Source organism: Mustela putorius, unplaced genomic scaffold (assembly GCF_011764305.1).
Source record: "Mustela putorius furo isolate JIRA1106 unplaced genomic scaffold, ASM1176430v1.1 tig00000196_pilon_pilon_pilon, whole genome shotgun sequence".
Classification (NCBI taxonomy): Eukaryota; Metazoa; Chordata; class Mammalia; order Carnivora; family Mustelidae; genus Mustela; species Mustela putorius.
Window position 1 is genome coordinate 9720951 of NW_025421310.1, and position 15039 is coordinate 9735989.

The window sequence follows — 15039 nt, forward strand, 5'->3', positions numbered from 1 at the left end:
AAAAAGTGGGAGGGAAACCAGAAATGCATGAAGGAGGAAGGAGCAGGCCACGTGGAAGGCTGCCTGAAGGCTGAGTAAGGTGAAGACCAGGAGACCACGGGATTGCCCAACATGGAAGTCTCCAGAGACCCAAAAGACCACAAGCCATGGGGGCAAACGGTGAGTATATTTCCATGGATAAGTTTGGCTGGAAAGGATGGAAGAGAAAGGAGGGCAGGCTCTGAGAGGGGTGGGGGCCACTGGTTTTTATGTGACTCTGTGGTCCCAGTGTCACCCAGTAGAAAGGCACCCAGGGCATCTCGAAACGTTTGTTGAGTGAATGCATGAGTGAATGAATGGGACAGAGAAATAGGAGAGAGAGAGGTATAGAGATAGAGACAGAAGACAAAGTACAGCACCAAGCCATAACTGAGAAAAAAAGTTCTTCACAGCTGAGAACAAAAGATTTTGTCATCTAAGTCAGCTTTGAAAATTCCTTCTTCAGAAAGAAAATGGGAAAGGTAATTTTGAGACTATCTCCAGTTAATGTACCTGATATCCTCACCCATGTCTTGTTGCCTTGTTTGATAAGCCCAAGAGGAAGTGGTGTGTGGACAGGGAGCTTCCTCCCAGCCCCATCTTTCAGATGAACAAACTGACATCGAGCCAAAGCCTGATGGTCCCCCAGTGAACCATGGCATGAACTGAAGTTTCAGCCCAGTCTGTAGGATTCCAAAAGCTATCCTAATTTGGAAACTGTAGGAACATTCCTATATTCCTCTCTTCACCCCTGTACTTAGTCAGTTAGCCATTCATCTGTCCATCCACATCTTTGAACAATGATTAATGATATAGGCTCTGGAGACAGCCTGTTTGAGTTCAAACTCTGGCTCTAGCACTTACCCGCTGCGTAACTGTGGGCAAGTGATTTTAATCTAGTCCTGCCTCAGTTTCCACCTGGTGATGGTCTCCATGCTGTGGGCCCTTGCCCCAGGTGTCAGCATAGCTGAGTTCTCTCTTGGGAACAGGCTGCATGTCAAGCTTACAATGATGTCCAGGAGTCAAGTACAGAGCTCAGCACTTGAGAGCTCTGGGGGGGCTTCCCAGGGAAGGTGGCGAAGGTGCTCGGGGCTTGCCCTGAGTACGGGAGGTGTGAGCGTGAGGCTGTGAGCTAGTCCATGACCTCTTGAAGCCTCCAGCTACAAAAGAAGGGATTGGCTTTTTCCAGAAGCCACAAGCTGCAACTGTGTGTCAAAAGAGAACCACTAAGTAGCCACTCCCCACTCCCTAGAGCCCCGACACCACCAACCTGCCTTTTATACCATGAATGTGCCTGTTCTGGACATCTCACATCCAGGGGTTAATACGAGATGTGGCCTTTGTGACTGACCTCTTTCACTGGGTGCGCGGTTTTCAAAGTTCATCCACATTGTGGCAGCTACCAGTGCTTCACTCCTTTTTCCAGCTGAATAATATCCCATGGTCTGGAAAGACCACATTTTTTTTTAAGATTTTTTATTTGACAGACAGAGATCATAAGTGGCAGAGGCAGGCAGAGAGAGAGAGAGAGAGAGAAGCAGGTTCCCTGCTGAGCAGAGAGCCTGATGCGGGGCTCAATCCCAGGACCCTGGGATCATGACCTGAGCCAAAGGCAGAGGCTTTAACCCACTGAGCCACCCAAGCACCCCAGGAAAGAACACATTTTGTTTACCATTCATTATGGGATAGACATCAGCCTAATGGGTATGGAGTCTCTTCTCGGGGGTGGGGGAAGAAAATGTCCTGGAATTAGATTGTGGTGATGTTGGCACAGTGTGTCGAATGCACTGGAATTCACTGAGCTGTGAACTTGAAAATGGTTCAAGGGGCGCCTGGGTGGCTCAGTGGGTTAAAGCCTCTGCCTTCGGCTCATGTCATGATCCCAGGGTCCTGGGATCGAGCCCCACATCGGGCTCTCTGCTTGGCAAGAAGCCTGCTTCCCCCTCTCTCTCTGCCTACCTCTCTGCCTACTTGGGATCTCTGTGTGTGAAATAAATAAATTAAATCTTAAAAAAAAAAAAAGAAAGAAAGAAAAGAAAATGGTTCAAGTGCTAAGTCTTATGTTATGTGAGTTTTACTTTAAAAAAGTAGAGGCTCGGGGTGCCTGGGTGGCTCAGGGGGTTAAGCCTCTGTCTTCCACCCAGGTCATGATCTCAGGGTCCTGGGATCAAGCCCTGCAACGGGTTCCTTGCTCAGCGGGGAGCCTGCTTCTCCCTCTCCCACTCCCCCTACTTGTGTTCCCTCTCCCACTGAGTCTTTCAAATAAATAATCTAGTCAAATAAATAAAATCTTAAAAAAAAAAAAAAGTAGAGGCAGAAATAGTAGATGAGAAAGTGGGGGAGAGAGAGAATGAGAGGTAGAGATCTGTATGAGAGCCATAGGTTTGGGGTTTTTTGCCAATATTTTATTTTAGAGATTTCTTATTATTTGTAAGTAATTTCTATACCCAATGTGGGGTTTGCACTTCAAACCCTAAGATCAAGAGTTGGCATGCTCTACTGACTGAGCCAGTTAGGTGCCCCTGCCAGTATTTTAGAATCAGGAAATGTCTTACCATAAATTTGTATTTCCAGCTTCTCTTGAAACCTGGCAGTGCTGGTGTGTGTCCAGAGGGTAGCTCCGGACTGGAGCTGAGGGTGAATTTTATTACATGTAAATTGCTTCTTAGTAAACACACAGAGCTCCAGACATCCAGAAGTAGAGAGGGTTTGAGTTAGACGGTGTCTCAAAGCAAATCAAAAGCAGAAGACAGCACAGATTGTCTTGTCCCTGGTTCTCCCTTGGTCCCCTGTCCCTTTCTTTCTCAGTGGAAGCCTTTATGCAGGGAAAAAAACAAACAAACAAACAAACCAGAAACTTTCATGGAATGAGATAAATCGACCCCACACGGATAGTGGGATTCTCTGTAGGCAACAGGGTGGACGGACTGTGTGTTGAGAAAATTCAATTAGAATCAACCCCAGTTTGGAAACCTCTTCAGTCTCTTCCTGATCTCCGATTTCGAAATCTCTTCCTTCTCTTCCCTATCTGGGCTCTCTCTGTTCTTGCTCTCCCTGTCTCTCCCTTTCAGGGTTCTGAGCTCTTAGCCACTCACCCTCCTGCATATTCCCTGCACCAGGTGGGGAGGGGCCTGGGTGTTGGCACCCCACCCTCCCTGAGCCTTCCTCACCGGGAATGGGGATTTCTGAACCCAGCTTCCAGATCACCTTGAGTCATGGGTCTCTGGTGCTGGCTTGGACAGGAGGGTAGAAGAAGTGCGGTTGGGTCTCCCCCCTACACACACAACCATCCTGGGCCCTTACCCTGCTCTCCCCCATTTAGTTTTAAAGCTCAATTAGGTGCCATTAACTGAGAAGAGTTTCTATAGGATTAGAGGGTGCCCCACCCCATGTCTTCCTGGTCCCCTTCCCTCAACCCGGAAATTGCATGGGCTGGGACAAAGAGAGTTAAAAGCTGTGTCAGCTGCCGGTCTGGGACAGACAGAAGGAGGGGGACAGGTGGGGCAGCATGACAGCTGGCTGAGAAGCCAGGTAGACAGTGGGAGAGTTGACTGGCAGTGTGGCAGGTGGATGACAGGACAGGCAGGTAGTGGACAGACAGCAGAGACAGACAGGCTGAAACTGTGACAGCTACATGGAAGACTCAGCATGCAGAGGGACAAGGTGAGGAGGGGGCAGGTGGTCACCAACGGGGTGACACCCAAGACAGACAGAGAGGGAGACAGGCAGGCATCCTGTCCTCTTGGCAGTTTGCTGGTGGGAGGGGTGGGCAAAACATGGGGTGGGTTGACAGGGACAGGGCCATCTCTGAGTTTCCGCCCACATTTCCCAGGACCTGGAGGCAGGCCATCCTGGGTTCCAGCATCCTACTGCTCCTTTCTGTTACTGGTGAGTTCCCCAGTGGGACAGGGGCCCCAGCTCCCCTTCCAGGTCTGGTTCCCCCAACCCCCCCGCCTGGCACAGAGGAGGGCAGGGGGTTACCTCTGTGCCTCCTATCACCTCCAGTTTTCCAGGTCCTGTCACCACTATCTTTTGATCTGTCTCTCCTGTGTCTTCCTGTCACAATGCTTCTGTCCTTTTTCTGTGTATCTCTGTCTCTGTCTTCCTCTTAACTTTAAGTAACTCTCTTTTTCTCTTTCTCTTCCTTTCTGTGTGTCTGGGCATTGCTGGGTCTTTTCATATTTGTCACTGGGTCTGTGTCTCCCTGTTCCTAACTCCCTCAGGGGCTCTCTTTCTCTCGCCTCTCTGTGTCTTCATCTCTGCATCTCTCTTCTTATCTCTGATTCCCAGTCTCTAGATCTCTGACCCCATCTCTCTGGTCCACACCCCTGTCCTCAGGGCTCAGTCAACCAGCCAAAGAGAAGATTACCGAAGGCAAGGAGTGTGTCCGTCACTCGCAGCCTTGGCAGGTGGGGCTGTTTGAGGGCACCAACCTGCGCTGTGGGGGGGTCCTCATTGATCGCAGGTGGGTCCTCACAGCAGCTCACTGCAGTGGAAGGTAAGCCCCTGTCTGGGTGGTCCCTTCCAGGGGTAGGCAAAGGAAGGATGGTGGGAAGGGGAGCCCTCAAGGTTGGGATCAGGAGAAGGCAGAGCCAAGGAGTAAGGAGATGGTCCTGCAACAAGAAGGTCTGAGGTCAAAGAGTAGGACTTCCTCAACAATGGGCCTGGGGTAGGGCTAGGCAGGGAGGGTGGGTGGAGGGCAAGAAGTGTCCTGGAGCCTACCCACCCCACATGCTCCCATACCCTTGTGTTCCCTTTCCTTTCCAGATAACCTCTGTCACCATCTCAGCCATGCCCAGTCTGGGCAACCTCTCTGGGTCTCAGTGGTCCCATCTGTAAATGAGGGGATTGGGCTTTCTAGGTCCGAAACTCTGAGGTTTTTTCTTTTTTCTTTTTTTTTTTTTTTTTAAGAATTTATTTATTTGTTTGACAAAGAGAGAGATCACAAGTAAGCAGAGAGGCAGGCAGAGAGAGAGGAGGAAGCAGGCTCCCTGCTGAGCAGAGAGTCCAATGTGGGACTCGATCTCAGGACCCTGAGATCATGAGCCAAAGGCAGAGGCTTAACCCACTGAGCCACCCAGGTGCCCCTGAGGTTTTTTCAAAAAGGGAAGTCTCAGACATGAAGAGATGGATTGATTCGGGGACAGAACAGAGAGAGTCCCCTCGTTACGCATTCACTCCTTCCGCTGAAGTTGCTGACAGCCCAGGCAGCCTCTAGGTGGTGGGAACAGAGCAGTGAGCATGACAGTTGGATATCTCTGCCTCAGCTAAGAGAATCAAGAAGGGACAGAGAGGCATGGGCTCAGGGAGCACAAGTAGGCAAATGGGAAATGGAAAGATGGTGATAGAGGTGGGAGATAGAGCAAGCTTGTGAGAGAGTAAGGACAGATACTGAGGGGCAGAGCAGTGGAGAGAGGTTGGAGGGCCTGGGTGCCAAGGCCAGCCCACCCTCACTGAGCCATCTTGACCCCCAGCAGGTACTGGGTGCGCCTGGGGGAGCACAGCCTCAGCAGGCTGGACTGGACGGAGCAGATACGGCGAAGCGGCTTCTCTGTGACCCACCCTGGCTACCACAGAGCCCAGCATAACCATGACAATGACCTCCGGCTCCTGCGACTGGGCACCCCCGTCCGCTTGACTCGCAGTGTTCAGCCACTGCCCCTGCCCAACACCTGTGCAGCAGCTGGCACCAAGTGCCAGATCTCAGGCTGGGGCATCACCAATCAACCATGGAGTAAGGGGGCATCAGGGTCAGGGCTCAGGATGGGCAAAGTCTGGGGTGTAGGGCCTCATGCCATTTCAGCAGAAGGATGCATGAGAGTCAAACATGAGGACTGTGGTTTGGGATCAGAGATCATGGTGCACCAGGGATCCTGGGAGTCAAAATGGTTAAGGGGTTGGGTATAGAGTCAGAAGTCATGGGTCGGGATGTGGCTGGAGGCCAGAGTGATGGCAGGGGTCATCAGACTGGAGCAAAAGACATTTATAAATAAGATCTTGGGGTCATGGGTCATGGACTCTAGTGTTAGAGGTCACTGTAGAGTTGAGGACTTGGGATCCAGATGTTGCACAAGCTGGCCATAATCTGAGGGTGGAAACTGGGATTCAATTGGGGATCATTGGCCTGGGATTGGAAGCCCTAGAGGTTAGGGGTCATGAGGTGTAGGGTCAAATAAACAGGGATAATAAGTCACTTTGGAGTTGGGACCAATGGCTTACTGCTTGAGTCTGAAAGTTTAAGAGAAGACAAGGAATGTGGGGTCTGGACACAGAGAGGGAACATGAGGTTAAGTTCGGATCTAAGGATAACAAGATTGAAGGTAAAAGGTCACAGCATCTGTAATTTAAGGAGAAAAGTGGGTCTGGATTCGTTGCTTCTGAAGTTGGAGGGACAAAGGGTGTCTTGAGTTAAAGCACTCAGAGTCATAGGTTGGGAGACTGGGTCAATGAACTAGGGCAAGGGTCACTATTAAATGAAGTCATAAATCTGAAATTTAGACGTTTGCAGATTGTAGTGGGGGGGGCGGGTCACAGGAAAAGGGCAGGGTATAGACTCATATTTGGCTTCCTTGAGTAGAGGGAGGTGGCCCCCAAGTGGGGAACTTTGGGAAACCCTATGGGTTCTATCTTCCACTCCCAGACCCATTCCCGGACCTGCTCCAATGCCTCAATGTCTCCATCGTCTCCAGTGCGACCTGCCGGACTGTGTTCCCCGGGAGAATCACGGACAACATGGTGTGTGCCATAGGCACGGAAGGGGCGGACGCCTGCCAGGTGAGTGAATGTAGGCAATCCGTGGTCACTCGAGGGAGGACATTTGGGACAGCGCAGGGAGGATGGGGGGCAGACAGAGGTGGTCAGAAAGGGGAGGCGCAGGATAAGGCAGGGAGAGCAAGGAGATGGAGGTCAGAGAGGAGGGGTGGGTGGTGGAAAACGGAGGGAGGGAACAGAGAAGGAAAGATGGGAGGGGCACCAGGAGAGGGAGAGGAAGAGAAGACCCGGGAAGGCCGAGGGTGGCAGGGACTTGGAACTGAGGTGTGTAACCAGTTGTCTCTCCCCATACCGTCCTCTAACTAATGTCGGCCCAGGCGAAAGTGAGAGGATCTAGGATGGAGGCCGGAAAGGAGGCTGGTGGACTCTTCTGCGCTCGAGTTCTGCTACTTTTCTCCCTGGGGTCCTCCAGGCTGGAGGCTGGTTGGAGGCTGCCCCACCCCACTGGCTAAGGCTCCAGCCTTTGTGCCTGAGAGAACATTTATAGCTCCCGATTTGCTGGGATTGGTCACTGATGGCAGTACTCTTTCCCTCATTGGTCAGGACACCAGCCAGTCGTCTTCTACAGAACTCCTGTTCCTCACCTCCTTTGCTGGGATTGGTCACTGAAAATAGTGTCTTCACTCATTGGCCAGAGCTCTAGGCATTGTCCTTGAGAGACCCCCCACCCCCACCTTCCTTGGAGTCCTGCTTTCCCTGGGTTTGGCCGCCTGGGGATGGTGTGCAGTGCGTTCTTCCCTGTTGCTCAGTCATTGTTGTGGAGAAAAGACGGGGAGCACAGCAGTGCTCTTCTCTGCTAACCAGCCTTGGAACCTCTGTCTTCAAGGCCTGGGAATGGGTGTGGGGGTTGGGGAAAGGACAATGGGCACAGGATTTCTCCCTTACTCATTGGGTGTTTCTTCTCTTTCTGCATTCCAGGGCGACTCTGGGGGCCCCCTGGTGTGCGGGGGAGTCCTTCAGGGTCTGGTGTCCTGGGGGACTGTGGAGCCTTGTGGGCAAAAAGGCATCCCAGGGGTCTACACCAATATTTGCAAATATGTGGACTGGATCCGGATGGTCCTGAGGAACAACTAACCTCCCTCCATCTCCACCGCTCAGCTTGGGGGCCACACTAACTGATCCTCAGAGCACCAATGCCACCTCTGTTATCATGCCTGGCTCCCACTCTTCTTGGGCTGTGGATCTTCTTCCAAGAACTCCAACTCCAGCCAGCCCTTCTAAGTCCCATGGTTGGGGGAGGAAGGAATTAAATTCTTCCTGGAATAAATGTAACTATAGCTCTGTCTTGTCTCTTCGGTATCCCCCTGCTGGTGGACGCAGGAGGGAGGCTCATGGGTTCCCCTGCCCACAGGTGTAGGAATAGAGACCACAGGTCGAGAGTTTTCCCTTAGGGGTCACACAGGAAGTGAAGTAGAAAAAGTTACTTATAACAAAAATAGGTCCCATTTTTTTCTCCAACCAGCAGTTTGGGAACAGTGTCCATGAAGGTCCCAAGGGGGGAAATTATTGGCCCCAAAATACCAAATAAAAATTGCAAAATAAAAATTCACGACCATTTAATTAAATGTCTATAAAATGTAACATTCTGGGCGCCTGGGTGGCTCAGTGGGTTAAGCCGCTGCCTTCGGCTCAGGTCATGATCTCAGGGTCCTGGGATCGAGTCCCGCATCGGGCTCTCTGCTCAGCAGGGAGCCTGCTTCCTACTCTCTCTCTCTCTGCCTGCCTCTCTGCCTACTTGTGATCTCTCTGTCAAATAAATAAATAAAATCTTTAAATAAATAAATAAATAAATAAAATGTAACATTCTTCCACCTTCCCAATTTCAACTTGGCTTTGCTGGAGTTATTGAGCACACATTATATTTAATGTGGGATGTGGGTTTGTTTTAATATGTCTGTGATGATGGAAGGCGAGGTGTAGCCTTGGAAAGCAAGAGCACCCAGCCTAGGTCTTAAAATAGTCCTGCCCACCCCTTGGGTTCTCTGTCTTCACCGCCATCCAGAAGATGCCAAGGGAGCTTCTCCCCAGTGAATGGAAGGGAAATTTGGGATGGGAGAGTGATAGATGATGGTGACAGCGTGGGAATTCTTGGGTGCCTGCTGTGCTGGGCTCTCCTGGAGTCTTCATCCCAAACACCTGAAGGCAGGGCTGTCCCCCACCATCTCGCAGATGAAGAAACTGAGCCTCATGGGGTGGAGTTCCTCGGCTCACGTCACTGTGGTAGGAAGAGCCAGAGCCGGGGTTTGAGGCCAGGGTGGCTGCCTGAGGAACCCATACCTGGTCGTCTTGCCCCACTTCTGGTTAGGGGAGAGAGGAGGGCCAGACAGAGAGGCAGGAAATCTCTCTGATAACAAGCAGGCCTGGAGATAGAGGGATCGGCAGACAGGAAATTGAGGTGGCTCTCAGATTTGGAAGTCATCGGACCTGAGTCTCACAGCGAGTAAGTGCCACAGCTGGGTTTGGGGGGCCCCAGGGTTCCCCAGGGAGGCAGAGGCAGGAGAAGGGAGTGGAAGGAAGGGGGACAGAAGCGAAGCCCCAGAGGAGCACAAGGGGTTGGGGCCTTGCTGAGGGCTGACTCCCTTTCCCGGGCCTTGACTCCCACAGGCCCCGACCTGCCTCCCCCACCCTCTGGTCCTGCCCCTTCGGCTGGCAGCAGCCCCACCTCTGTGACGCCCCAGTTTCCCCCCTCCTTGGAATGGAGAAGGGAGGGCCCAGAGGAAGCCAGGGGCCCACCTGGGCTTGGGCTGTGAGGAGGGAGGAGGAGGGACAGGAGGAGAGACACAGAGCCTGGAGAACACGGCGGAGGGAGAGAGAGAGAGAAGGAGGTGGAGGGAGGCAGAGACAGAGACACAAAGATAAAGAATTAAAAGAGTCCTTCAGAGAGAGACGGAGAGAGACACAGATAGAAAGACAGAAAGGCATAAGCACAGAGAGGCAAGGAGAAATATGGCCACAGAGTTACAGAAAGGAAGCAACCGCCAAAGATGAAGAGAGACAGACCCAGAAGGATGCAGGCGAGAGGAGAAGCAGAGAGAAGAGGGGCTTGGAGAGGTGACAGAGGCAGGCGGGCAGGCGCACACACCCCACCCCCAGGGCAGTAAGGCAGGGCGAGGAGGCCCAGTCATCCGGGCCACCCGCACCTGCCTTCCGCCTGATGCTCTGACCCAATCTGCCTCTGACCCAAACCGCCGCAGCTGCCGCCGCCACCACCACCAGCCGGCACCCAGAGCCCCAGTCCCAGAGCCTGTGAGTCGGGGAGGGAAGGGAAGACCCTCCTGCAGGGGCCTGCGCTCCCAGAGCCGGCCAGGCCTCCTCTGCCTCTACGCCATTTCTTCCTCTGCGCTGTCCTTCCTGGCTTGGGCGGGTGCTCTCTGCTTCTCTGTCTCTCCTACTGGCTGCCCTGCCCCCAACTTCAGTGACCTCCGATCCCTGCTTTGATAGCTGACTCCAGCCCTCCACCCCACCCCCTGCAGGCCAGGGCAGCTGAGGGCACTGGCTCTTCCCTGGACCAGCCCCACCCAGTTCCATCTGTCTGTCCTTCATAGGGGCATAGGGTTTCAGAAGGACAGGGCCCGAGCACTGTCCTTAGTAGGCTGAGCCCCCTACTGCACACCCTGGCAGCTCTTAAAGGGCCTATAGCACCCTGGGGTGGATGCGGAATGGCGCTGGGGGGTGCTGGCTAGGTCTCAGGTGGGCAAGAAGGAAAACATTCTCCCAGATGCATCTCACAGGTACTATGACTGGCTTAAAACAGGGCCAGCCAAACCCTTGCCCCAGCTAAAGACCCTCCCAGCATCAGCCACATCCTCCCTGGCTATTGCTACAGAGAAGCTTTTAGCTGAGATCGGCCCCTCCAAGGCCACCTTGATACCAGATTTTTTTTTAAAGCTTTGGAGGCTGGGACGTGGTGAGACCTTGGGCGTTCCTCCAACCCTGTTTTTTCTCCCTGGGGAGAGCCAGAGTAGGCAGGGGAGGGAGGAGAGGGCATGAACCAGTCCCTCCCCAGTCTCCCCATAAAGTGATTGTGTCCCTTGTCCCTTCTTGTTCCCAGAAGAACCTGGGGCCTGCCCTTCCCCTCTCCAGGCCATGATGATTCTTCAGTTAATCATGCTTGCTCTGGTGACAGGTATGATGGGAGATGCGGGAGGGCAAAGGTCTCCCTCTCTGGTCTCTAGGGTCCCTCAACCCTCTATGTCTGGATGGTGACCGAGCCAATGCTGAAGATACAGAATAACCCACAGGGCATCCAAATGGATATAGGAGCCATGATAAGGTCCTGAATGCCCCTCGCTGGGCCAAGCATAATCCCTTTAGATGCTAGAATGGAGAGAGGTCAAGGAGGGTCCCAAGGGAGGGGCTGGGGCAACTGTTGTGCGGCAGAATACAGACAGCACTGAACGGTCGCTACTGACCAACCAGCAGCGAAGGATTTCAGTCATTTAATACCTGGTCCAGCCAGATGATGTATTTCAGCGGGACACCAGGCTGGGGCCCAGGCCACCCACCCCTTCTCTGTTCTCCCTACCCCCACTTCTGGGAGTTGTCTCATGCCTGAGCCCCCTCTTTTGCCCTCACTCCCCTCCAGGGCATGTAGGGGGAGAGACCAGGATCATCAAGGGGTACCAGTGCTCTCCTCATTCCCAGCCCTGGCAGGTGGCTCTGTTCCAGAAGACACGGCTGCTCTGTGGGGCAACCCTCATCGCTCCCAAATGGCTCCTGACAGCAGCTCACTGCCGCAAGCCGTGGGTGCGGGGGCTGGGGCGGGCCAGCAGGGGGCTGGAGATGGAGAGATGGATGGAGAGGGGTTTGGGGATGGGGAGGACGTGGTGGGGTCCAACATGGACATGGATGATGGACACTGAGCCGGGATGGAAGGATGGAAGGCGTCGGACCTGGGATGGCTCTGGGAAGGGGGTCGGGTGCTGGGATGGGGATACGGTTGGGAAGGAGGCTTCTGTGGGAAGTGGGAATGAGTGAGGTCAGAAGTGAAGCTATGTTGCTTTGTTCTCTTAGGTGCTCTCATCCCTTCCCCTGCCCCATGTCTCGCCCCTCCTCCCCTCTCCTGCCTCTCCCCTGCCTTCCATCTCTGACCGCCATCTCTCCCACCTCAGCCGATATGTAGTTCATCTGGGGGAACACAACCTCCAGCGGCGGGATGGCTGTGAGCAGACCAGAACGGCCACCGAGTCCTTCCCCCACCCAGACTTCAACAACAGCCTCCCCAACAAAGACCACCGCAATGACATCATGCTGGTGAAGATGGCAACCGCAGCCTTCATCACTAGGGCCGTGCGACCACTCACCCTGTCATCGCGCTGTGTCACTGCGGGCACCCGCTGCCTCATTTCTGGCTGGGGCACCACGTCCAGCCCCCAGTGTAGGGGCTCCAGATGGGGGACATGGAGGGCAGGGGTGGGTGATCCCGATTGTGGAAGGACAGAGGGAACCAGAGGAGACTTCAGAGGGGAGATTCCCAGAGTACAAGAGTACAAGAGGGGGTTCCCTGGGGGTGTCAGTGCTGGGATAAGTCAAAAAGAAGAGGGAAATCGTAAGAGCCATGTAGGGTAGAGACTAAAGTCTTAGCCTGGGGGTCAGACAGACATGATGTGCCAGGCATGTGCTCATTGCAGGACCTCAGGCACGTGGCTTTGCATCTCTGAACCCTGGTTTTTTTCTCTGTAAAATCAGGATGATCTCACCCACCTACCAGGGCTGGATCAGAGATAGTGTATATAGAATGACTGCCATAATACATTTACTCACTAGCATTACCCGTGCTGTTTCTAGGAGCACAGAGATGAGTTGGGTGCAAGCAAGACGGACGGGGACTGGCTGTAGTGTGTGGGCAGAGCAGGCACTGCAGCATGGGGAACGGGGCCAGGGTCCCTCGTTTTCCACATCCCTTCATGCCGTTTCCACAGTGCACCTGCCGCATACGTTAAGATGCGCCAACATCACCATCATTAAGCACGAGGAGTGTGAGAAGGCCTACCCCGGCAACATCACAGACACCATGGTGTGTGCCAGTGTTCGGGAAGAGGGCAAGGACTCCTGCCAGGTCAGGGGACAGGGCCTGGGTCTCCAGCCGCTTCCCCGTTCCCGTCTCCTACCTCAACCATCTCTTCATCTGCAGCCACAACCTCATTCCCAACCCTGACCCTGTCTCACCCTGCCACCCCAACTCCGTGTCCACCCCTAGTTCCCATTCCTAACCTCCATGGGATCCCCAGCTCCATCCCCATTCCCACCCCTATTTCCAGCCCCAACATCCCCTAATCAACCCTAACCCCATCTTTATTGCCACCATAGCTTCAGCCTCATCCCCTAGCATCTCGCAAACCCCATCCTCAATCTCCACCCCACTCCTAACACCACCCCAGCACCACCTCCTCCCTAACACAATGCCCAACCCTGACCCCCTCCCATGACCAAGCCACTTTTCTGACTGGTTTTCTCTCTCTCCATACCTAGGGTGACTCTGGGGGCCCTCTGGTGTGTGATGGGTCTCTTCAAGGCATTATCTCCTGGGGCCAGGATCCATGTGCTGTCACCAGAAAGCCTGGTGTCTATACAAAGGTCTGCAAATATGTAGACTGGATCCAGAAGACTATGGATAATAACTAGCCAGGACCAGCCCAACACCCCTGATCTCTACTTGGCGATGTGGTTCTTACTCATTCTGTTAATAGTCAAGCCTGAACGAGGACACTTTTATGTATTTTCTTTTCAGCTTCCTGAACTATGAGAGAGGCTGTGGCTTAATAATCTGCTTGGGGTTTGGAATCAGTGAGGCCCGGGTTCAAATCTTGTCTTGTATTAATTTGTGATCTGGAAGAGATAATAGTTGTTTCATTCACTGTTGTGTCCTTGAGCCCCAAAGACAACTTCTGGCATGCACTAAGGTTTCAATAAATACTTAGTCAACAAAGGAATCTTTGGAGTGCTTTATATGCCAGACCCTGATCTAAGGGCTTTTAAACATATCAACTAACTTAATCTTCACAAAGATTCAGTGCCATTATTATGCCCATTTTGCAGATGAGGAAACTGAGCACAGAGAAACTAGCTACTTGCTCATAGTCACACAGCCAGTAAGGAGAAAAGCAAGGAATCTAAAGCAACGTCTCCTCTTTTCATTCTTTTCTTTTCTTTCTTTCTTCCTTTTCTTTTTTCTTTTATTCTTTTTTTTTTTTTGAAGATTTTATTTGTTTATTTGACAGACAGAGATCACAAGTAGGCAGAGAGGCAGGCAGAAAGAGAGAGGGAAGCAGGCTCCCTGTTGTGCAGAGAGCCAGATGTGGGGCTCGACCCCAGGACCCTGGGATCATGACCTGAGCCAAAGGCAGAGACTTAACCCACTGAGCCACCCAGGTGCCTGGACTTTTTTCTTTTTTTAAAGCGAAGTGATTTCTTAACTACCAAGCGAAACTGCCTTGACTGAGGCTCAGTTTTCTTATTTGTAAAATTGTGCACTTAAAGGAATGATAGCACAGTAGGTAAGTCAGCCTGCCCATAATTAAGAAAAGAAGCTCCCAACTGTTTTTCTTTCCAACCTTCAGGCGAGGTAGTTTCCCCAGACTTGTGCTGGTCTGTAGGACAGCCACTGTTAACCACGTGGGGCCTTCTAAATTAAAATGACCTAAAATCAAAAAAAAAAAATCCCAAAAAACCTAAAATCAGAAAAGGAATTCTTTGGTCACGCTTGCCACATATCAGATGCTCTATAGCCATCTGGCTGCTGTACTGAATAGCACAAAGAGGGTACTTCCCCTGTCGTAGAGAGTTCACCTGGATAGCACAGAGCTGGACAACCTCTGCAGTGAACTCAGTTCCCACTGGAGAAGATGCCCCACTAGTCCAGAACTCAGGATCTTTTGTTGACGACCTGCGCGCCTTTCAGGGGAGGTTGCTGCCATGAGGAGTAGGAGCCTGAAGCTGGAACTGGGGCCTCCTGGTTGTTAGGTAGACTTGCTGTGTGACCTTCTGTGAGTCACTGCCTTCTCTGAGCCTCAATTCCTCACCTGAAAGGAGGGAGTTGGTCCAGGTGATACTGACGCTCCTCTATGGCCTTGGCCTCCTGTGATTCACGGCCCGTGTGTCATATGAAGGCACACCGATGGCAGGAAGGATCTGATGGGACCACATTTGGGTGTGATCCACTGCCCTCCCCCCCCCCAACCCGCCCCCTGCAGAAGGAAGAGGGGCGCTAGTCACTGGGACCCACAGTGAGCCCACTGCTCAGGGCTCAGC

General features: G+C 52.7%; 2 protein-coding genes across 2 annotated transcripts; both read left to right on the forward strand.

The window, feature by feature from the left end:
* Positions 1-3510: 3510 nt before the first annotated feature.
* Positions 3511-8056, forward strand: KLK12 (kallikrein related peptidase 12). The gene is made up of 6 exons (XM_004767158.2): positions 3511-3681; positions 3851-3906; positions 4357-4516; positions 5493-5752; positions 6659-6792; positions 7708-8056. Exons 1-6 carry the CDS (start codon positions 3653-3655, stop codon positions 7861-7863), a joined length of 795 nt encoding a protein of 264 aa, XP_004767215.1. The 5' UTR covers positions 3511-3652; the 3' UTR covers positions 7864-8056.
* A 1606-nt stretch (positions 8057-9662) lies between these two features.
* KLK11 (kallikrein related peptidase 11) lies at positions 9663-13713 on the forward strand. Its single transcript, XM_004767160.3, has 6 exons — positions 9663-10035; positions 10841-10915; positions 11375-11531; positions 11901-12166; positions 12711-12847; positions 13261-13713. The coding sequence occupies exons 2-6, from the start codon at positions 10876-10878 to the stop codon at positions 13411-13413; spliced, it is 753 nt and encodes a 250-aa protein (XP_004767217.1). The 5' UTR covers positions 9663-10035; positions 10841-10875; the 3' UTR covers positions 13414-13713.
* Positions 13714-15039: the final 1326 nt, after the last annotated feature.